The sequence below is a fragment of the Pollachius pollachius genome, assembly GCF_949987615.1.
Source record: "Pollachius pollachius genome assembly, chromosome: 7".
NCBI lineage: Eukaryota > Metazoa > Chordata > Actinopteri > Gadiformes > Gadidae > Pollachius > Pollachius pollachius.
The window spans coordinates 2,403,064-2,428,458 of record NC_136940.1 but is presented as its reverse complement, the minus strand read 5'-3'; the positions used below and the strand labels follow the sequence as shown (position 1 = coordinate 2,428,458).

The 25,395-nt window shown below is 44.8% G+C and overlaps 1 protein-coding gene across 1 annotated transcript; it reads right to left on the bottom strand.

Annotated features, from left to right (window-relative positions):
• Positions 1–10,219: 10,219 nt before the first annotated feature.
• On the bottom strand, positions 10,220–21,448 carry tprg1 (tumor protein p63 regulated 1). The gene is made up of 6 exons (XM_079740655.1): positions 21,307–21,448; positions 20,603–21,006; positions 20,236–20,327; positions 18,930–19,106; positions 12,947–13,100; positions 10,220–10,931 (listed from the first exon to the last, which is right to left on the bottom strand). The coding sequence occupies exons 2-6, from the start codon at positions 20,987–20,989 to the stop codon at positions 10,737–10,739; spliced, it is 1,005 nt and encodes a 334-aa protein (XP_079596781.1). The 5' UTR covers positions 20,990–21,006; positions 21,307–21,448; the 3' UTR covers positions 10,220–10,736.
• Positions 21,449–25,395: the final 3,947 nt, after the last annotated feature.

Here is a 25,395-nt window from a genome sequence, read left to right as displayed (position 1 = left end):
ACAGCCACAACACACCGTCTTTAGGTACAAGACTTAAGTTATAATATGGTTAATTAACCCTGTCCCAGATCCACAGCCACAACACACCGTCTTTAGGTACAAGACTTAAGTTATAATATGGTTTATTAACCCTGTCCCAGATCCACAGCCACAACACACCGTCTTTAGGTACAAGACTTAAGTTATAATATGGTTTATTAACCCTGTCCCAGATCCACAGCCACAACACACCGTCTTTAGGTACAAGACTTAAGTTATAATATGGTTTATTAACCCTGTCCCAGATCCACAGCCACAACACACCGTCTTTAGGTACAAGACTTAAGTTATAATATGGTTAATTAACCCTGTCCCAGATCCACAGCCACAACACACCGTCTTTAGGTACAAGACTTAAGTTATAATATGGTTTATTAACCCTGTCCCAGATCCACAGCCACAACACACCGTCTTTAGGTACAAGACTTAAGTTATAATATGGTTTATTAACCCTGTCCCAGATCCAAAGCCACAACACACCGTCTTTAGGTACAAGACTTAAGTTATAATATGGTTTATTAACCCTGTCGTAGATCCACAGCCACAACACACCGTCTTTAGGCACAAGACTTAGGTAATAATTCGATTTTTTTATTATATTAATTTACCCCAAAACCAGTGGTTTGACCATGAAAAAAAATAGAAAACGGATGTAGAATTCAAACATTGTTTATTGAGATAATTTTATGTGTGAACGATTACATGTTTTAATGCAACTCCTTATCCAGAGTCCTAAAAGTCAAACAAACGCGATATGGCTTTGTCAATGTACCCTCGGTAAATCACTTTGGATAAAAGCATGTGCCAAGTGACTTCTTGTAACAAAGGTACACCAATTAGCTGGTTTAATGCTAATACACTGAATGGATTCGGCAGTTTGACAGGCTCAAACTCTGAGCACTTTCATAAGATAAACTGCCGGAATCACAATGAAACTGCAACGTTTAATGAAAAGGTTGAATGAAAGAGTTTATTGAAAGGGTTGAATGAAATTTCTGTCAGAAAGAAAAAAATCTCATATCCGGATTAAAGGTTACCGTGATAAACACATCTGTTAATATAACTTTGCCTTATCGGCTCCTTAAAATTTTATATAAACCCAGTAGGCATTGGGTTGAGTTCGGAAGCTGTTAACACCAGAAGGTTAATTAATTTCTCTGTGACAGTTATCAGCGTTCTGCAGTGTTTACCCGACCCACCAATCAGAGTTTGCCGTGACTTAGTGCAGTATTGTTTAGCTATACTTAGCCACGTGTGTAATGCATCATGTAATTAATACCAACACCTACACTAACCCTAATAATACTCCAGAGATCCACTCGCTGTGGGTGTTTTAATTCCAGTCGGTGACACATCTTGTTACCAGAGAAGTGCTGCAGCTGCCGTAGCAGACTCCTGATCCAACAAACACACTAACATCTCATCTCCCCGTGTGTGTACATCAATAACGATTCATCCATTACCAGCCACTAAACACTTGGGTCAACAAGAGACAGAGAGAACAACTCGGCCACACACACACACTGACATTCACAGACACACGCAAACACGCACACACAATGGGCAGGGAGTGAGTAGTCTTACAAATAAGGAATAAAAAAGGAGTCTGAAACAATAGCCTTGATCAGAAAAACACATCTGTTGTTGAGGCGCTGCAAGGCATGCTGGGTAAGTAGCTGGCCGGACAGGTTTGTGAGCCCAGAGGCCATGAAGAGTGTCCCAGAGATCCTTCTCATCGTCTCACTCCTCCTCTTGATACCTCCTTAAGGAGACACACCATGTTAACCCTCCGTCCCTCGCTGTCACACACACACACACACACACACACACACACACACACACAGGCACGCACACTCACACACACACACACACACAGGCACGCACACTAACACACACACACACACACACACACAGGCACACACACTCACACACAGGCACGCACACTCACGAACACACACACACACACACATGCACACTCACACTGACACACACACACACACACACACAGGCACACACACTCACACACACACACACAGGCACGCACACTCACACACACACACACACACAGGCACGCACACTCACAAACACACACACACACACATGCACACTCGCACACTTACACACACACACACAGGCATGCACACTCACACACAGGCATGCACACTCACTCACACACACACACACACACACACATCCATACACAGTAATGCATGCAAATGTGCACGCACACACACAGTCATCTTGCACACAAACACACACACAGTAATGCATGCACACACACACAAACACACACACACACATACATATAAGAACATACAGTCTGCATGCACACACACACACACACACACACACACACACACACACACACACCCTCCCAGCGGTAGATCTCTCCCCCTCTCTCTCTCACACGCTGCCCATGTGCCTCTGAGCCATGGCACACCCATTGGCGCCATTCCAGAATAATAAAAAATCAGAACAAAGCCCTTTTAAAACTGCAGCGTTAAATAAATGAATGCATTTACAATCCTTTGCAAACATTTCACCTGAAAAGGTGGCTTCTGGGAGTATGCATGGCTACCAACGGTGAGGGATGATATTATCAGACTTGCTCTACAGTCTTCATACAGTGAGGCATAGAAAACAGCAGCAGCAGAACAGCGGAAAAGTGATGATTGAGTCTGCTTACAGTCAGCTTTTCCATGTATCACACACACACACACACGCACACACACACACACACACACACACACACACACACACACACACACACACACACACACCCTTCGCTTTGGCAGCCACACCTTAGCCTTTTAACATTGATCTGCTTCAAAACTTAACCCCCTCAACACACAGTGACACACACATTTACAGATGAGCAGAAAAATGAATGTGTTATGCCAAATGTAGACACACACACACACACACACACACAAAAAGGCTACTGGTCAAGCTGTTCTGTATGTCTTTAAGAACCGTACTGGCATGGAACCAAAGGAAGTGCCGTGGCACCACAGGAAGTGGTGTTGAACCACAGGGAGAGCCAAGAGAGCCACACATGTGGCTAAGTAAAATGGTCTCATGTCTAGGTAGCCCAGCTTTCGCTAGCTCCTGGCTATCCCTGCGCCAGGTAGCCGCTGGGTGGCCCTCCACTCCCTAGCCCTCCCCCCGTTCTCTATTTAACAATTATTCGCCAAAGGCGAAGTGAATAGATATTCACGGAACCTGAGGTGAATAATTGTTTTAGTATATATACTACACGTGAACACTCCAAAAATAAACAAGATAACACTTTTTGGATTTATTTGTTTTTATTAGCGTGACGAGATGAATGTCACACGCACTAAACAATATCCCGAGATTGAGATCTCAATCATATAGATAGCGAGATAGGGAACCAATCAAATTGCGCCATTTTAGGAGGTTCACGTGTAGCATATACTAATGTCTAATTGTTCTCCTGGTAAAAATAGCCCTCCATCTGCTCACCGTCCTCTAGCTAGCCCTGATTAATCCAGCCATTGCGCTTGCCCCAAACTATATAGCCGCAAATGTGCTATAGCGCATAGCCGCTGCGTCCAAGTTAGCTTTGCACCTGCTAGCCCTCCACCCGCTAGCATCAAATCTGCAATACTATTAATAATAATAATATAAAAGGCGCCAAGATAAGAAGACAGCATAATTAGCCTAATTTACCAAATTAAGCTAGAAATTGAGCGTGCCCTAAACTATATAGCCACAAATGTGCTATAGAGCATAGCCGCTCTGTTCAAGCTAGCCCAACACCCGCTAGCATCAAATCTGCAATACTATTAATAATAATAATATAAAAGGCGCCAAGATAAGAAGACAGCATAATTAGCCTAATTTACCAAATTAAGCTAGAAATTGAGCGTGCCCTAAACTATATAGCCACAAATGTGCTATAGAGCATAGCCGCTCTGTTCAAGCTAGCCCAACACCCGCTAGCATCAAATCTGCAATAATAATAATAATATTTAGGTGCTAAGATAAGATAAGAAGACAGCGTAGGTATTTTTATTTATCACCAAGTGGAATGAGCTGGGCAGCGGCGGGCGATGTCAGCTGGGATTCCTCGGTCAGTGGCCGCTGAGGGCCAACGCCGTCCCCCGTCCTCTATAAATCACCCCCCCCCCCCCCCCCCGTCCCCACCGAGCCCCACCGAGCGGATTCTGCATCACGCCCTCCTGTGATCTGGGTGTTGAGAAAATATTTACCGAGCATGTAAAGTCGTACCGCGGCGCAGCGGGCAAAAGGTTAGCGGTGTCGGACATCTGGTGAAACCGTAGCTAACAGCTGTCACCGAGCGACACTTGCTGACAAATGCATCTCCTCCACCACCACCTCCACCACCACCACCTCCACCACCACCTCCACCACGACATGCCAGCCATGTGAAGGAGCCGGGAGGTTGCTGGGGCCCATGATGCCTGGATAGTAGGGGTCCCCATGGGTGGCTGGGTGGAGGGAAGAGGGGTCAGCGAGGGCAGAAGCCAGGGTGATCAGTTGGTATCACCCTCTCACGTTCTCCATTCCTCTCTCTCTCTCTCTCTCTGAGTCGCACTATCTCTGTTTCTCTATTCCCCCATCTATCTCAGTGTCTCCGTCACTCACTCACTCTCCCTCTCCTGGTCAGGCTCTCTCTCTCTCTCTCGCTCTCGTTGCCAAAGCACATGCAATACAAAGGTCGAAAGGTGATGCAAGTCGGTTAAAATACAAGAACATAACAAAATAAGACACTCGACTAAGACTGTATAGAATTACAGAAAAGTGAAACATTGTAATTACGGTTGTCAATTATAGAGACGAGTGTGACATTCTCTCTCTCCCCCATCTGTCCCTCCCCCCCATAACTCCCCCGTCTCCCCCGGTCGTGCTAGGGGACAGTAACAAGGAGAGGGCCCTCAGACTGACATCTTAACCTCATAAACTGCTCCACTTGAGGCAGAGCGAGGGGCCCCTGGGCGAGATGCCCCCCCCCCCCGGGGCCCGCCTCATTAACATTCTTAGAGGATAATTCTGCTGTTATGACTTTCAGGTCATAAGTCCTCCAGCTCCTGATGTGACGGGGGTTTATTTGTTCTAGAAACTACAGATATATTTCTATATCTATGGACATCTATCTGAAGATATAGAAATATAGAGTGATATTATCTATATTGATATACAATATATATATATATATATATATATATACAAATGTATATATATGGCTAAAGATAAATATATAGGGAGATTTTAGGTATCTATCTATCTATATCTATATAGATATATATACAAACATACTTCCTATAAAATGTATGCATGGCATGATTATTCTTATTAAACTTGATTATTGTATGATATATTTTATTATTATTAATAATTAATAATACTGATGGTCACAATTCATTTTTGACCAATTCATCCTTGTTTTAAAGTATGTTTAAATATGTGAAATACTTTCATTAATTTGAAGGAAATAATTAATACAATATCTTATCATTTCAGAGTTCGTTTAAGAACTGCAAAGGTGTTAAACATTTTGAGAGACGCAATTGATAACAATAAATATAGATCTACCAAAGGTGATTCCGAGAGTGTTGATAAATGATGTATGGGTGTATCATAGGTAAACAGCATTAAAGCCACCTCAAAGGCCAAGAGTGAAAAGAAATGCTGTAGTAGACTGCTAATAAGAAAACCTCATTAGGGCCACAGATGAACATCGCCCCCTACTGGCAACCATCTGAAAGAGAAATCACTCAAGAAGAAATATCTTTGGCCTTAATTCAATTTTACCGTCTCTGCACCAAAAGTCCCAATTGCGCAAGTGATAACAAATTATCATGAGGTGCTATTTGGAAATCGACCCCATAGCTGGCGGTTTCTCAGGTATGAGATGTTGGGTAATACCTGGAAGCTGTCATTAGCATCAATAGCCGTCACGCTGTGCGGTACGTGATTCACAGAGATGTGGGTTGCTTTATTGCTGATGTTCTCTGTGTGGGTTTTTGACTCATACACATACTGTTGTGTGGGTTATGTGCAGTGTGCTTGTGTCTATGTGTGTGTGTTCAGGTGGTTTTGTATGTATGTTTCAGCGTGTATTATTTCAAGTTGAGGACCTTAACAAACTGCCAGAGCCGCTGAGGAGCAGTCCAGCAACCGCAAGGCAGAAAGACTGTGGCTACAAGTTTTTTTTTTTCGATTTCTGCCTTCAACAGAAGAGAGCCTGATTAAAACGGTCCAACTGTAATCTGTTAGCATCAAAGCTTATATAGGTAGCCTTTAAAAGGCATCGCGAGATCAGAGGTAAAACAATTATTAAAAGACTCATTTAAGTTTTAATGAGCCAAGACCAGTGTTATTTTAAATTAGTTAACCTTTAGTAATAACTTTTTATAACAAAATAATTAAATTAACATGAGGATTATAATTTTCTCCTCCCAAGGCGGCGAAATTAGCTTGATAAATCTAAACGGTCAGCGAGAAATTCAGTTCCGTGCTGCTCCGTCCTCATTAAAATATCAAAGCAGTAATTTTGTTCCTTCCTTAAGGTTGAATTCGCTGGCCCTACTTGGGTTACGCAACAACAACACATTTCGTGTATGTTTCTCATTGTATTCAGGGTGTGTTGGGCGCTCCGACATTCCGGCCGTTCGGGAGGGGACAGTGCCAGCTTCCCATTCCCGGGTAGGTTCAGCACACGGCCCCAGACACAACACGGACAGCTGGCGGAGAAACGCACGAGGCCCGCGGATAAATACAAACAGTGTTTCTATGGCCGTTATGTGAGAGGGGTCAAGACGTCCAGTAGCTGTACCCGCGTGCGTGTCAGAGTGTGTGCGTGTGCGTCTGTGTGTGTGTGTGTGTGTATAAAACAATGTTGCATAGGTCTAGTGTGGGTGCAAAAAGGTCCACACAAGCACTGTACGTGCAAACACAGACAGCACACACACACACACACTTTTCATCCCGCGTGAACTCCTTCACACATGGCCCAAAAAAAGTCAAGCAAGGGAGGCGGGAAAAAGCAGTGTGAAAGAATTTTTAACGGTCCCTTCTAGACCTCAGAGACCGCTAGCAACCGACATACCATCGACAGGTGGGGCTTGTTTACCAGACAAACAAGCCGGGACATCCCCGAGGTCGCTTCTTCAACAACACAAACTAAATGTTTTCCTAAGATAAGGACGCCTGGACTCTGAAAAGTAGCATTGGATACCGAGACCGGACCTTCCATCCCGGGAATGCTGCGGTATTCCGGAGGGCCGAGAGGATGACATGCCAAGCCGTGGATTTTTCAAGAGACTGGCAGAATTTGTCTAATGTTACTCCCTCTCGGAACGCCAGGCAGGCGGGGCTACGGCCCGGGCCATCCGGGGTCGCAGGCCTCCACCGAGGGGGATTTTTGTTTTTAAGCCCTCTCTGTTTTCCCAATCAAATTCCCCCCTCGGGGCTCCGGGGAATGTTGCCTCACACCCCGGCCGAGCTGACGAGGTCTGCTTGGGAGCCGTCCAGATGTCGTCAGACAGGATGGGTAAGGTCGCATAGCGCCCTCTTTCAAGCTCTTAAAACTTCATACCTTTGGCTGATTTTATGATGAATTCATGATTAAATATACATAATCCTAAATGAACAATAATTATTCACGCACATCATCACTAGCGTTTAAAGTGGCATAGACATGGACCTAGATTTGAACAACACACTTGGGTTATTTAATAATAATAATAATAATAATAATATCAATAATAATAATAAATTTTATTTGTAGAGCAAAATCGAAAATCTTAAAGTGCTTTAAAAGAAGTATAAAAGAGAAAAAAGGGTTGTTAAAACATATAATACATGTGGTTAAAGAGAAATCAGCAAAAGGCTTTTCTAATTATTATTATTTTTTATTATTTGTTTGAAAATAATTAGATACAACTTTATTAATTTTTCTAACACTAATTTTTTTTTAAATTTTTTTAACACTGTTCACGCGTTAGCATTTCTTCAACTGCTTCCCCTCGGATCCTTTTCAGTGTGTATTATTTCAAGTTGAGGACCCTTACAAACAACTTCCAGAGCCGCTGAGCAGCAGTCCAGCAACCGCAAGGCAGAAAGACTGAAGTTTGATTTCTGCCTTCAACAGAAGAGAGCCTTATTCCAAGTGTCCAACTGAAATCTGTTAGCATCAAAGCTAATATAGGTAGCCTTTAAAAGGCATCGGGATTACAGGGTTAAAACAATTATTAAAAGACCAATTTAAGGTTTAATGAGCCAAGAGCATAGTTATTTTTGGTAAGTTACCTTTAATAATGACTTTTTATATACTACTGCTTCCCCTCGGATCACCGCAGAGTACCCGGAGTAACCCGACGTTACCCGGGGTGACGGCTCACCTCTGCACACGGGAACGAAGGTGAACTACCTCCGGGTCACGGTCCTCCTATCCGTAGTTTTCATCCATCTTGTAGCGCCCTACTCACCGTCACTGCAACCCCACTGGGAAAGATGACGATGGCAAGCTGTTTCGCTTTTTTGGTAAGGGGGAAACTTAAATTAATAAAGAATGAAAGAATGAATGGTTCATTATTTAGAACAGTGCTGTTTCGTTCATCCCCCCCCATCGAAAACAATTAGTTTAGGGTCATTGAAACCGTCTTTTTTTTGTTTCAATGTTTGTTTCGAAGTTTAACGCCCACTAGTTAAACATGATCAAAAATCTGCTGTTTGGCTTCACCGAAATCCTTCAACAAAGGAAGTACATTAATTTATCTCACGTGTAGTGCCATGACCTTGAAGGAGTGTCAATACCTGCCAAAAAAAGCCTTCAACTACTTTACTGTAAATATATATATATATATATATATATATATATATATATATTTTACCATGTTAATAATCATCAACCATTTGGTTACAAGATTGAAAGTATGATAAGGAGACGTACAATACTTAAAAACATTATATATGAAACAAAACAGTTGCACATAATCCATAGCCTACAATAAGTGTCCGCTTTAAGACATCACAGTCCCCCATTTTTTCGCAAACACACACTCCCACGCCGACACGGAAGCAATTTAAACAAAATTTGAATAGCTAGAAATGTAGGTAACACTTTGTTCTTATTTCACTTCAAGTTGATCCTGTTCTTTCCAACCGGAATAGCTGCAGGAATACCGAGCGTTGCTACAAGGAAACTCACAGACACAAAGACACAACCACGTACATAATCACCTTAACCCTTAAGTCACTGAGCAGACTCTTATCAAAAGGTGACTACCACTGAGTTTGGATAAAGGTCATTAGGGAGCAGGTAGGGGTTCGGGGCATCCGTCTCTACAGACTGTACATTGGGGGATTGAACCCAGACACATTCAGCTTGGAGTCAAACAACCCAACAATTACACAATCCTGAGCCCCATAGACGACAGCTGATGGACAAGCACAAAGGACACCGCCGTACGTTGAAACGGTTGGATGAGTTCTCAGAGCTTTACCTCCTCCCCAGCCCCCACCAACATCTCCTCCTCCACCACCACCACCCCAACTCCTCCTCCACATCGCTGGGAAGCAGAAGTGTCGTGTCCGCTTGTTTCATTTGATTCTCTCAGGTGTGAATAGGTTTCCTATTAAAGTAGTGTTTCTCTGAAGCCCCGTTGTGTAACTTCTACTGCGGTGACAAACACTCAGTAGTCATCCGTCCTGCCAGGAAGATCAACAGACTGAAGCTGAGGAGTGCAAAGGAGGTTAACCGTTGATTCAAAGGGTTTTCCAATCAAATTAATTCAACAGGATGATGAAGTTAAAGGACTGACATGTTTATTATTATGGTAGGCAGCCAAGTTTAAGGCAAAGATGTTGCATGGAAATGTTCAGCCAACAGTGCAGGGGGATACCAGGGAAGACTTTGTAGCTGGGGCTAGATATGCACTGTGTACTGTTAATACACTTATTTAGACAAATCTACTGAAATAATATTCATTTAACGATGCAGATTGACGGGGACAAAGATAGCCATCCTTCAGAAGAAATAAATAACAAAACCTCACATAACAAGGGTTTACATTCCTTTTTTGCAACGTGGAGAACCAACTGAAAATGACCTCAAAACGATTTAAACAATGCAAAACAAATGAACAAAGTGACTGATATGGACACAGTACATGTGAACACCACAGAGAAGTCGAACAGTGGGAGTTTATTTATTGAACAGTAACTTTGTGTTCCTTCATTGACGGGGAGGACGGACAGGAGGTTGAAAGGGAGAGAGAGAGGATATGATACATGAGGCTGGAATGAAGACAGTTGGTCTCTCATCTCCCATCCCCCAAATAAAGAAATGGCGGGGATGGTTTCTCAACATCGGCCTCCTCCCATCAGCTCGCCGACTCAACAACTCTTACTTAAATCCCACCACCCCACCTGTAGGTGAAATCGCCTGTAGTGATTTCAATCTTGACTCCAAACAGTGTACATAATGGCACGCTCTATGAATCAATCGAAATAACGGCAAAGCCACTCAGCTCTTCTTTATATAAATACATTTCAGACACAGCCACTAAAGACAGGAGAGGCTCGACAAACCTAAGCGATAGTAAACTTCAATGACAGTGCGACCACAATGACACCAAACTGCACGAAAACAAAAGCGAGAGAAAAGCGAAAAGAAGGTACGTCAGGAAGGGACGTTTTGCGGGTGCTCATAAGCCAATGTGTCCACGAGCAAGGCAGTAGCCTAGTTTGTTCTGGTTGCCGACCATGGCCATGAGGCCCACGTAGGCCTCGATGAGGAGGGGCTGGTTGAGGAGCAGGACCCCGTTGGCCTTCCCAGGAACCGGCCTCTCCAAGAGGGCCTTCTCCGCCCCCGCCTTCAGCCGCACACGGAAGTCCTGGACCTGTTCAGGGACCAGGCGGAAGTACTACATGTTGATGCTGATACTCTGAGGTCGTGTTATCTGTACTACGTGTTGATACTGATACTTTGAGGGCATTTTATCAGTACTACTTGTTGATACTAATACTTTGAGGACATTTTACTGTACTAGTACTGATTGTGGTTGGTATGATTAGACTTAAGACTTTGCAATGAAAACATCCCAAAATTTTTATTTTTTGTGGAAATCCATATGAGGGAAAGCAGGCAGGTAGCCAGGCAGACCATAGTGACTGACAGCCGGGCAGAAAGACTGACCGGTAGTCAGGTACTGGACAGACTGACTGACAGATCTGAGGAAGTCCTGTAGGTTAGTTCTTCTGCACTAACTGTACGTTCAGACCAAAAGCTGTAAAGCGTTTTGGGCGATAAACGCCCATTCACTTTCTATTAGACATGAGCGATAAAGCGATAGGAGCGATAAAACGCTTGAGCGATAGCTTTAAAGCTGTAAAGCTGTAAATGAGAGTTGAAAACAGCTCAACACTACGCAAATGAGCTAGTAGCGTTTCGCGCTGTAAATGACCGCCAGCCAATCGGAATGTAGATGTCTCCCTCCGGCGTGGGTCCCAGTAAACATACGCGCAAGAGCGATATGAGCTGTAAATATTTTTGACAGCATTGCGTTTTGAGCTATTCTGCGATTTTGCATCTTTTACAGCTTTTGGTGTGAACGTACATTAAGACCGTGTGCGTGCCTGAGTGCGTTTAAACGGGGTGGGGGCCCATGCAAGGCACACTTCTCGTCCTGGGGCCGGAGGTCCATGACACCGATTGTGTCACATTCCCAAGCATGTGGTTCTGCTCGGCTGCACACCCACTCTGTCATTAGGCCATCGGACACGCTACGCATCGCCGACCCACCAGGAATTTGTGTCACATTGCAGGGGGTTTCACAAGCGCTCTGATTTAAGGGCTTCTCGCGTGAGTGTGAAAGACGGGGCGCCACCGTTTGCAGACGATATGATGGTTAGCGGGGTAATATTATTTAATTTATACAAAGATCATACACACCCTCAAGCTTATCGTAAAAAAGTGTTGCCTGTGTGCTTTCTTTTCATCGTGAATCATTTTTTTCATAGCAGGCCAAGATAGGCTTGCGAAAACTGAAGACTGTCCAGAGAGAATGTGTATTTTGAATATTCAACGCAAATTTAAAGACTCTTGTTCAGTTAGAAAATGCTTCAATAAATAAATTAAAGTAATTTCAGAATAAAATCATTTTAATTCAAGATTATTAGATTAAAGTGCTTCAAATCGGTGGCCTCCTCATGAATAAGCCTACAGCACATAGTAAATATTCTGCACCAATTGCACCCAAAACCACCACAGGAAGCATGATTCAGTAATACAATTTTCAGCTTTTTTCGAAGCGTAAAATAGTGTTGCGAAGGAGAGTTTGCAGATGAGGGGGAATATGATAAATGTCTGTCTCTGTGTGCATTTTGAGCTTTCTTTGATAAAATCATTTTTGGAGACATTTGTTTTAGAGGTTGATTCCCTGTTTGATAACTTAAAGTGGGCTATCACTGTTTTGGAGATTTTTTTTGGAAAACAAATCTTGGGTCGTATGTGGACAGTCCAATTCAGTTGCATTGTTCTTGTTATTGACGTGGGAATCAAATCGCAACGAACAATGTTATTCAATGGAAAAGGACCTTAAGGGTTATACAAATAAAAATAACTGGACATAAACGTCATAAATGTCAGGGTTCCCCCAAAACAGCCTCATCCTGCTGCCATCAGCATCGTGCCAAATGCCGTTATCTGGGCTCAACAGGGCACGTCCATCAAAGTCAACACAACCAATTGATAAAAAAACGACCTCATCATTTATGAGCAGGTGAGAAGATACTCGCCTCCCAGAATGGAAGCCCGAAGAGCGCTGGGAAGCTCATTAAACTAACGGCGTCGGTGGAGGCCTTTGGACCGCCTCCTTGCGCGAGGGGGATGCGTCAGCGTGGGTGCAGGACTTACGTCGCAGAGTGCGGAGAACTTTTCGTTGGTGGCCCTCACGGGGTGGTCGGTGAAGGTCATGTAGGGGTAGTCGATGGTGAAGGGGTTCCACCGGGAGGCGAAGGACGGCTCCCGCAGGCGGTCCCAGTACACGCGCACCCCCTCGCCCTCTCTCCTGGAAACACCCGCCGCAGGGTTAACAACACCCGTCTCAGTCATTGAATCGTCGTTTTTTTTAGTAGAACCATAAATAATATGACTTTTTAGCTTATGAAATAGCCGTTGTGACCAGAAGCGCCAACTGTACCCCAACAACACCTGCGGCCCTCCCAAATGTCTCAGCCGTCACAATGAATGCAAAAAACGAGTCAGACAGACACACCCACACACACACACACACACACACACACACACACACACACACACACACACACACACACACACACACACACACACACATACACACACACACACACACACACACACACCTCTCTACATTTCAGAGTAAATAGGTTTAATGAGCGTGCCCTGGGGACATATCTTTCCACGGCCAGGCAGACCTCAGAAGAACACACTCCTTAAACCCATCAGCTCCGGAGCTTGAAGTAATGTTGGCTCGGGTTGCTGGCTCTGCTAAGACCTTTACCTTTTTTACAATGACACCTTAAGATCATACAGGGCGTCGCAAGATCCTTATAACAATGATAATATAGGGCCCCACAAACCTGTTTTCACAGGAACAAATCAAACCAAAGGTCATCACCAAATGGGTGCCTGAGAGGTCCTGCCTCGGGCAAAAACAGAAGTCTACCTTTCAATCTTAAATAATTTATTTATATGGTTACGCACTTTCTAGAATCTTATTTAGTAACCTCTCAATTAGGGCGGGAAGTTAAAGATCTACATCTGAAGGCAAACACTGCACGTGAAAAGAAGGCGTAACTTATATAACATATCTTGATGGATGTGTAACTTATTCCTCTAGAATAACAATAGAAAGGTGTTACCACCTTGATGGTTTCTTGGTAATACATCGGCGTGCTCCATACTGTATGAAGTGGTGAGGGCCTCACCCTCACATGACAGCTCGCTACTGGTTTACGGTCCAACTGCCTGCCTGTTCTTCCGCAGAATAACCACACAATTAAAATAACAGTGCTTGTTTGGTTTGGCGCCACGAATTCACAAGAACTGACTGGAATAATAACCCATGTGATGCAGACAATAAAATGACAGATTTCTCAATCCTTTTCCAACCCTCCTCCACCTCCTCCTTCTTCCCCCCCCAGACCTTGCGCAACAGCACATCCTTCCCAGCAGAATCGAATGCCGGGGGGGGGGGGAGGGGGGGGGGGGGGGGGGGGTGTCCAATAACAACAACCACCCCATGCCCTGTTTACATAAGGCTTCTGATGAACTTCATACGCTGGGTGATAAGAGAGAGGCTGGGATATATGAGAGAGAGAGGGAGAGGAGAGAGGGCGAGAGAGACAGGGGGGGGGTACGGGGGGGGGGGGGGGGGGACTTCCGTGTGGGCACAAAAGCCAAAGCCCAGCCTCAAAAGAGTGATTATGTTCCCCCAAAAGGAGTTGACAATATGGGGCGGTGGTGCTGGGGGAGATTGATTTGTATGCATTTCCTTTTGTCGGAGAGCAGCACTAGCACGGTATAAATGGGGATATTAAAAAAAGGAAAGCTCGAGAGAATTCCTCAGGTAAGCCGGGAGTGGGAGCGGACCAGCCCGGACAGGCAGCGAGGGCAGGGCCGGGTGAGGCCGCCAGGGGCCCTAGAAGGCTCCGTGGTGGTGGAGGTGGTGGTGGTGGTGTGTCAATGCTAGTGTTGAGGGGTTTGGACTTTCACTAGCTGCCTGCCTCTCTCTCCATCTCTCTCTCTCCCTCTCCCTCTCTCTCTCTCTCTCTCTCCTTCTCGCTCCCTCTCCCCGTCTCTCTCTCTCTCTCCCTCTCTCTCTCTCTCTCTCCTTCTCGCTCCCTCTCCCCGTCTCTCTCTCTCTCTCTCTCCCTCTCTCTCTCTCTCTCCCTCCCTCTCCCTCACTCTCCCTCCCTCTCCCCGTCTCTCTCTCTCACCTCCTCAGCAGCAACAGGAGAAAGTGGAGTGACCGAAGTAGAACCTCCATTTTGTCTTTCAACGATCCAACACTAACGTGTTTAAAGCACCTGTAGACAACCTACATAAGTACCGTAAAAAGAAGTACCCCATACCTTTAAACTAGTAGAGAAATAACTCTCTTCTCCCCCCACCTCCCCCAAAAAAAAACAAAGAGTAGAAAGGGGCTTAACTCTAGCATAATACAACTGCCTTCACCTGGCCAGCGGAGTTAATCTCAAACTATTAGCCCGGACAGTGTTCCTTTTCACAATAAAAGCACACATGCGTTCCAGAATGGCGATGTGTGTTTTGCAAAGCTTTACGGCAAGCGCCGGAACATTCCCCTGAGGGTTCTGCTTTCAGGGGACCGGCACTCATAAGTCAACATGCTGGGTAAATATGGGGGCACGGCTTCGGGTTGTCATGGCGAGTGGCCCACATTGTCTCCAGGCCAACCATACACTGAGTCCTCACGTTGCACCACAACACAGAGACGCGCACACACACACACACACACACACACACACACACACACACACACACACACACACACACACACACACACACACACACACACACACACACACACACACACACACACACACACATTCCGTCAACACAGCAATCGGCGTGCTACTCAACACCCTCGGTTTACGTCCAACACGGTTACCATGGTAACCGCAATGGGCGACGTCGAAGGGAAGATTTGTAAAGTAAAACTTGAGTGGTGTACATTTATTCTGAAATAACGTGTGAGGTTGATGGAAATAGGTTGCGGTCAAATAAACTGTTGCCATTGTTTGTAAACAAGGCGACTTTTCCTACAAAATAACATAATTAGCATGGTTACTCATGGCCCAATGCTTGACTGTCACAGACTTGTATTAAAGTAATTATAACCTACGATTTTACTTTGATGTCTGGAGCAAATAAAAACAAATCCTCAAACCCTAAAACCTTTTGAAATCCACAATTTTCTTTGTGTCCATTATGTGAACCAATATTTCCTACGACAACGTTACACAAACAACCTCAGAGAGAAGGGCAGATAGGATGGATTGATTCCCATTCAAACTTAAAGTCATACATTAAAGTCATGCATTAAAAATACACATTAAATCTTCCAAACTTCTATCCTTTATGTCAGACTGAGCAGTGATAATTATCCCTGATAAGCAACCGTTGGGGTTACATCGCCACCTGCTGGTCTTATGCATGTATTGCATCTACTGGTGCTCACCTAGAATACCAGACATGTTTAAGTTTATCTGCATTTGAACAGTCTGAAAAGGTTCACAAGCTGATCCTAGATAACACATTCAACCTAATCCCTAAAAATGTGAAGGAAACCCCCCTAAGTACCCATAATGTCCATACAATAGCATACATTAGTAGTGGATAATGCTAGCCTTTGACTTGCATAGTGAAAGTTAAGAATCCAAATAAAGTTTGAGATAAAAAAAAATATGAGTAGAAATTCTTAGTAAACAAAAGATTTTAAGTGCCAAAGATAAAACAGAAATCTCCTACATCACCAATTAGATATAAAATACATAATATTCCATTAAAAAAAAAGACCACTGTAATAGGGTCAAACCCCATCTGTCATATAGACATTTTTACAGAGCATTCAGCAAAGAACTGCTGATGGAGTCTCTCCTCTAAATCTCCAACACCTTTCTACAAATAAAGTCCATCTATCTATCAGGAACAGAGATTCAAATATATCAGTAATTGTAAGCTTTATTCAATTTTAATTTAGAGATTAAAATATACAATAACAGTAAAACAACAATCGTCATCTCCAGCTGAAAGACCTGAGGAAACATCATGTCCCCAGGAGGCTGATAATGAAAAACAGTTGGTATGACAACACAGTCCACCGCCTGAGGCAAGAACAGACGCAACTTAAGGGAATAGAGGCTATAATACAGATGGACGGTTTTGTTGTGAGTGCAAACTCCACCTTTGACCAAATAAGTAATGCATCCACCCCACCCCCCAACACGGTATTCAGGTGACTGATGTTTTATCCAATAAAATGTTTTTGTATCAAACAAAAACTTGTTTCCGGTGCAAATCATTTTCAGTTCTCCTTTCTCTAGAATTGTGAGTCATAAGTTACATGTCTGGGCATACACACACCTGTGGTCCAACCACCCCCCCAAATACAATCAAAGTGCAGTTCCCTCAGCCGTCCAAGCATAGATTACTGGCACTAGAGAAGGTCCAGCGCCAAATACATGAAACCAAAGGCAAAACTACCTCTGATTCCGAAGGTATAAAAAGCTTAGGAGGAGAGTGTCATTCTTGTTTTGCGCCACCGGAGGTCAATGTCTACTGGTGGAACAGGAAGCTGAGCTGAGAGATTTACACTATGAATATGTAAACATTGCCACATCTGACTTTAGCTTGAGAAGACTGCTTCCAACTACAAAAGCTGTTTATTAGCCACATGATATCATTCACCACCTGTATTGTTATTCTCTGTTACATAAGAATCTGTGTGTCAGTGAAACTAGGAGTGGAATAATTGCTTAACAGAGGGAGCAAGGAAATGTAGATCTGCTGTGCAAAGTGTGTCAACTTTATCCAATTCTACTGTTTCAAATGCCTGAACAGCCAGTCAATTAGATGTTGAATCTTCTGCTTTACTGTAGCATCTGGAATTAAAATATTTTTTAAGAGCCAGTGAACCCACTGTTTCAGATGGAATTCAAACACTTTGATGTTTCATAGTATTTGTTTTGGGTGGAGAGTTTCAGGAAGGAGGGGGCCGTGTTATCCCCATGGTTAAGACCCACCACGCCCACTTAGTGATACTTTTTGAGTAACAGACTGTCGTTGTGTATGTTGTTTGTTGTTGTACGTTGTGAGCCTCCAAGCGTATCCTGAAGAAGATATCTGAGCTCAGCTCTGCATTGTGTTTCCTTGGCAACATCACTCATTTAGTTCCAATAACAGTCGAGAAACCCGTTATGAAGTTCATCCTTCATTTTCTTTATATCCTTTTTGTATCATTTTCTTTAAACATAAATGATTTTCTTTCATTGGCGTGCCATATTGCCCGTACACAGGAAAAGCAGGGTCCTGGTTTCAACAGTGCTTCTCTGTATGAATAAGGCTGCAGATTATAATTAGTTCCTCTCTACCATGTAAGCAAGAGCTGACAGAAGGGGGACACGCCCTCTATTCTCCAGACAGACACAAAACAGGAAGTGTTTAACAACCTGAACAGGAACGGTCCCCACCACAGATACCATCCCCTCCACAATACCTCTGTGTTTGAAGGTGTACTGTGTTTGAAGGTGTACTGTGTTCTGGGTGGGGAGGGTTTGCTGCCAGGTGCATAAGAAGGAGTGACTGAACCTTTGAGCTTAGCTATGCAAACATAGAGCTCCTGTACCTACACCTACGCACACCTACACACACACACACACACCTACACACACACACGGTGACACGCAAACTCGTGGTTTCCAGTGGCACAGATGGACAGATTCCTTGCGATATTATGAGAGCCTTTCAACTAAATGTTGGTCAATAGCATGATGTGCATGCAAGAATGTAAACAAAAGGATGAAAAGGTGTTATGACTAAGAATCCGAAGTGAATAAACTTGACCACAATATTTTAAATACATAATTCAATTCAAGTGTTGCATTAAAATAAAACTCACGCAAATTAAACCAAACCCCTTTCAAGGCTTTAAATTTGACATTGGGGAACTTACAACTTTATAAGAGTATGAATACCTCAAGGCGGGACGCTGTAACATTGTTCATAACATTACAACAACTATAACATTATTCATAGTATTAATTTTATTGTATAATTCTATTGACATGTTAGAATATTATTTGAATACATAATAGTTAGCTGTGCTTGGTGAACTCACGTGAGGAGTGAGTGCTTGGGGAAGCTGAAGTCTCCATGGGAGATCCGGTCTATGCAGTTCAGAGGGATCCGGTGGACCCTCTCACAGTTCAGCATCACAAAGTCGTACTTGCAGACCAGGAGGGTTCTGTCGGCCAGGACCACCACGCGCTCCCGTTCGTTGTTCCAGTGGTCTACCCTGAGCCAAGAACACACACACACACACACACACACACAACCAAGAACAGAAGATCAGAAGACCAGAACATCAGAAGACCAGAACGTCACAGGAGCAGAACCTCAGAGAACAATTACATCATGAGACCGGAAGACCAGAACATCAGAAGACCAGAACGTCACAGGAGCAGAACCTCAGAGAACAATTACATCATGAGACCGGAAGACCAGAAGACCAGAACGTCACAGGAGCAAACCAGCTCAACTATTTTTGCATATAAATACGTTACAAGTTATACAAGATATTTTAAGTAATAATTGATAGACATGCAGGGAGCATAGAGTAACTCTTGAAATGGGGAACAAAGTTTAAATGGGATGGCTGTTTGTTGGCCGGTATAAAGAGTGAAGTGCCGTACTGGACACTCAGTAGCAGCACCATAAACAACAAAAGACTGAAACCTAGTTTTAACTTTTAGGTAAAGTATCAATCAAGTTTGCCTAAACGACCTCACTCCTCACCCTCAGCCTTCCTCAAACCTGTCTTTTTTTTTTAACCCAGACTTGATTCCAAAGCTACTGAATAGTCACAGCCCTATATCCCTCTCTTTCTAACTGCTTGGCCCACGACGATGGGAGGGTACCGATTCCCAGTTTGTTGACATGCAACAGGTTAGTCTGCCGAACAGGCAGCTGCCGGATCAAACCAATGATACTCCATGGGCCTCTACACCATCACTGACCTCTCCAGCTGGGATTCACAGCCCACTAGCATCGCCACAGGTCTCTCTTTCAGGTATATCTGGACCCTAAGAAGACTAGTCTGCCACTTCTGCGTCAACTAATGGGGATCAACAACTAAACAATAAACAATCTGGTGACCATAATGACGTGAAGATGAAGACTCCCATACATGTGAACCTCCAACACGATCCTCATAAATTAAGTGGAGAACGTTGCAGTACAGACACCCTGGTCCCATCGCCCTGCTTTTACATCCCCGGAGGAGAGGGACACGTAACCCATGGCAACCGCAGCCTCCGCGCACTGGGCTGGTTGAACTCCCGACCTATGGGGGTTCTTAATCAACCCGGGAGTAGAAGCCAGGCTTTCGTTTGGTGGTTGGTGGGAGGTCGGGGTCTGCCACTCACTCTGCCATGAGCCACAAGCCCTGGACGGCGCCATCTTGTTCTTTGTCCACCAGGGCCGTGATGTCCTCAACGGCCTGGGACAGGGTGCCGGGCTGGGGCACAGCCAACAGGAAACAGAACCGTTTAGAGGGCTTTTCACAATAAAACCTATTTTAGCAGACACCGAAATACACACCCCTGCAGTTCATTTAAAAAAAAAATTGATTGTTGCCCATTTGATTTTGACTCGTCAAATAACAATACAGAGTTCAATTAGATAAAAGTAATATCAAATAAAAGTGAATGATGTGTTAAGGCCTAAGCTATATTAACTTTTCATTTCATATCGACACTTTATTCTTCATAACAACACACTCGATGTTCTCACCCTCAACACAAAGAACCTCTTCATCTTGAACAGGTCCACGGCGGACGCCCAGCGGTTCCCAGTAGCCTGGGCCTGGGACGGCGGGGCGCTGTTGGGAGGAGCTTCCTCGTCCTCCGGGCTCCCCATGGAGGGCGAGCCGGGCTGGTAACCTTCATCCACCGATGGGGATTCAGGCGAGTTCGGATCTCGCAGGTGAAGGATGGAGACTCCTTCCTCCTTATTGGATCCCAGAGCCAAGGTTGAGACTCCTTCTTCCTTGACGTCTCCCAGTTGAAGGCTGGAGACCCCTTCCTTCTCATTGGGTCCCAGGCCTACGGTGGAGACCAATTCCTCCTTGTCGTCTCCCAGGTCCACGGTGGAGACCCCCTCATCCTCGACGTTCATCATGGCTAGTTATGGTTAGGCTGCGCAACAGATTTGGTTGGGGAGAGGAATTCGCGGGATTAAAGTACTCTTCTCGCGCTCAGTCTCGTATACTGCTTCGCTAACATTTAGAAAATAAAATGTAAAGTCAGTTTATCGAAATCCTGAAAATACTTTTCCCACTGTTACTGCACTAAATTTTACATTCTGACCAAAAAGTAAAATAACTGTTGAAGAAACGCGGAAGGGTAGACGTTAAAATCCCCTCCGTCCTTGGAACAGCTAACCCACCTACGACCCGAATAAAGCCCGTTTATCGTCATGCTGTCTCTGAGGCTTACCTTTCTAAGCAGTTTTATTGATCTTCCGCAGACTAAACGCACCGCCGAGACACAGGGAACAGGTGCTCTCTTCCGGGTTCCAGACAGCGGTGGACGGGGCGGGGACGGCCTGTTGTTCACTTTCGTTTCACCCAGGCTCTGGTGTCTGTTTTCATCACTTTCCTCACACAGCCCACGTGATTCCGGATGACCAGGCTGGTCAGCCTGTGTCTGGACGTTGAACGAGATGGAGTGGCCGGCTGCCTCCGCCCAGTGACGCTTCATGTGTTTCTGGGTCGATGTCTAACGTTACATTACACTTGGATTTACTTGCTACATTTATTTCCTCAGCTATTTCTTGAGCCACTTTAGAGTGAAGCCCTACTAATTTATTGTGAAGCCCCAAGATCTATATTTGCAGGTTTTATATTGTTTTTACTTGAATGTATTCGTTTGTCTGACTAGCTGGCTGTGTCTAGATCTGTAAACGGTTATCTTTCTGTTAACAGAACCCCCCCCCCCCCCCCCTCCCCCCCCCTGGAAGAGTAGGCTACTCCAAAAGTACTGATATGGTCCTTTCTGGTCAGGTAGGGAATAGTATTGAATTCAGTCTTCGATTTTGCTTAATTTCATTCGATGCTCATGTTCGAATAAAAAACCCTAACCATTTTATTGTAAAAACACTTGTGTTTTATTATATTCACTTTTTGTTCTGAGATTTGCTGCTATTACACCTCAAATTTGATCTGATATCAAATGCCAACATTGAATAAAATGAAATGCTAACTTGAATGTCACAATGGTCGGTTCTCGGTTGTATTTTAAGCATTTCTCCAGCGCTATAAACCACACTTTGTTTTACAAGCTTAAATTCACAGTTTAATAAACAATGGTGAAAACACACACACACACACACACATACACAAACAGACACACACAGACGTTTGTCAAAGGCGGTATTTTCCGGGATTGTTTTTAAGATTAGGTTCCTCCTAAAATACCAAATCAGCCCATCAGCGCTCTAACAAAGTGAAATGTCGACGCAGATTCCCCGTCACTCCGGAAAATGAAGACGGAAATATCGCCTTTGCAAGTCTCCCACCGTTACTCTAATTCCTCCTGACAGCGTGTAGTGTTCTCGACGCCTTAACACACACGTCTGTCAAGCAGCCATTCTTGGGCCTTGCTAGAAGTTTAAAAGCCATTCATTTGTAATCTGGGCCCATCCGAATAAGGTTGACAGCTTTCGAAAGATTTTCCTTCAGCGCGTATGCTAGGCTATAAGCTACTCCCACGTACCGACGCGCTGCTTTTAGCTAAATGCACAGGATTCAATAATGGGATTTCCATGACTCCGCTAAGCCATATTTAGATGTAACACAATGAAACCTTTAAGAATGATTGTATTCGCCTTTTACTGTACAAGTGTTTTGCTGAATTTGTCTTGTGTGATTAGAAACCTAAAACCGAAATCAACCAATCACTTTTCTGATCTGAGTTTCTTTGCCGCCATTGTGATATTTTGAACATCATCCGAAGTTTAATTCACCATTAAACGTGTTGCGCAAACACAACTTAAAAAATCTCCTGTGGCCTCATACATAGGCCTACAAGTATTAATTAAAGTATAGTTAACTCAAGTATCATCTCCTTTTTCTGTATCTAGGCCGAGTAATCATCTGCTCATAACCGCTGAAGTTAGGATTAATGAGTTAACCGGCACTGATTAGAGTAACGCTGAGAGGTTTCTGAAGTGGGGATCCGGCCCTTCCTCACAAGGGAAGCAGCTCAGCTTCTAGTCCAATCACTGGTCATCTCCCGCCTCGACTACTGCAACTCGCTCCTGGCTGGACTCCCTGCCTCTGCGATTAAACCCTTGCAGCGCATCCAGAATGCGGCAGCGCGCCTCGTGTTCAACCTACCAAAGTTCTCACATGTAACCCCCCTCTTCCGAGACCTCCACTGGCTCCCTGTAATAGCTCACATCAGATTCAAGATGATGGTACTGGCATACAAGGCAGTTGATGGAACTGCCCCTGCCTACCTCCAAGCATTAGTAAAGCCACACACCCCAGCTCGATCCCTCCGCTCAACTACCTCAGCTGGACGTCTGGTACCGCCATCGCTAAGAGAAAGCAAAGGTCGATCAGCGAAGTCACAACTTTTCTCTGTTTTGGGACCTCAGTGGTGGAACGAGCTCCCTACCGATGTCAGGATTGCAGAGTCGCTCACCAGCTTCCGCAAAAGACTCAAAACTCACCTGTTCAGAGTTCACCTCGACTCTGCATAGAAACCAATGCACAGCCGCCATTGAATGTTGTACGTCCTGACACTTGTACATTGCACTTATTCAAGGTACTTAATTGTGTAGCATCTACAGTAGCTGCTATCATTGCTTTACACGGGGAATGGGTTAGCCTAGCGATTGTAATACTTGCACTTGGTTCTATGAACATCTTTACTGTACCGACAGCGATATATTGTTTCACTTCTTATGACAAATGTACTTATTGTACCAAATGCACTTATTGTAAGTCGCTTTGGATAAAAGCGTCTGCTAAATGCCCTTAATGTAAATGTTAATGTAAAGTGGGGGATTTAATCGTTCAATAACACAAGAACTACTCATGTGTGATGTGTGAAGTCCATTCATGGCTGAAGCCACGCACCTCTGATCGCTAAGACCCTGATACAGATGTTTGGTTCGACCTCTGATTTATGTTCGGGTGGAAAAAATGTACACGAATAGACTCAAGAATTACTTGTTCAGAGTTCACCTAGACTCTGAATAGCCTCCCCTCTTACGCAATTATTGCACGTTGTACGTTCTGGCACTTCATGTACGCACCTACTTATAGAACTTGGCATTGTATAGCATCTTCTCCTAGCTATCCTTGTTGTATACGGGGAATGGGTTAACCTAGAGATTGTTAATGCTTGGCACTTGGTTCTATGAACATCCTTACTGTACCGACAGCAATATATATTGGTTTATCTCTTTCTTCTGACAAATGTACTTATTGTAAGTCGCTTTGGATAAAAGCGTCTGCTAAACGCCCTAAATGTAAATGTTTCTTCGAAGCAGAGCAGCGTGTGTGGACCGACGGCCGGTCTGGTTTTATCCATGTGTTGCGTTCAGTAATCCGAGGTATCGCCCACTTGACACATCTACAGGCGGTCGTGTTTCTCACCTTTCTGGCCACCTGGGTGAGAGCCTTCATGAAGCAGGTCTCCCCGGCCCCTGGATGGCACACTCGGTGCTCACATGATCTGGGCGCTCTGCACAGTTGGGGGCCGTGAGGGCCAGGGGCTGTGAGGGCCCAGTCATACCTGAGGCCCCCAAGTGTTGAGGCATAGGCTGATGCTTCTGAAGGACCAGTGTGTTGAGTGGACACTGACGGAGATCACACAATGTCACGTGATCAGGACGGGCTCCAGGCCAGAACGGAGGGTCATCCGATGCGGTCCTGGAGGAAAGGTGGAACCGGCAAGACAGGCCGATGGAACAGCCGCCACCTCTTCAGCGGGGGAGACGCAGATTCAACCGTCCCGCATGCGAGCGCTTTGCTAGTGACTGACGCCGTGGGCCGGCGTCAAAGCCAGAGGCAAAAGGGGGGGCCAGCTTGTGAATAAACAGGAATAACCTGCATTGTGATGCTTATGGTTGCTCTGCAGTCTTCCCGGTTGTATTTTCTTCAGCACCATAACCGTTTCTGTCGCTCGTCCAATTGAGATGCTCTCAGCGTCACTCGGAAGTGCCGTTGGATAACGCGACTAAATGTAAATGTTGAATATCGAATTGAAATGCAGCGACCCTGGCAGTGTCTCCCTAGGAGCAGAGGGTTGGGGGGAGGGAGGGAGGGAGGGAGGGAGGGGGGGGGGGTGGGCGGGGAGAGCCCCCCAGGCTCCGGACTGTCAGTGTTGAAGCAACAGAGGAGAGCTCTCTGTTGAGGGTGAGGAAGAGAGGGTGAGATGGAGGGGTGAGGTAGAGGGGTGAGGTGGGGGGGGGTGAGGTAGAGGGGTGAGGTGGGGGGGGGGTGAGGTAGAGGGGTGAGATAGAGGGGTGAGGTGGAGGGGTGAGGTAGAGGGGTGAGGTGGAGGGGTGAGGTA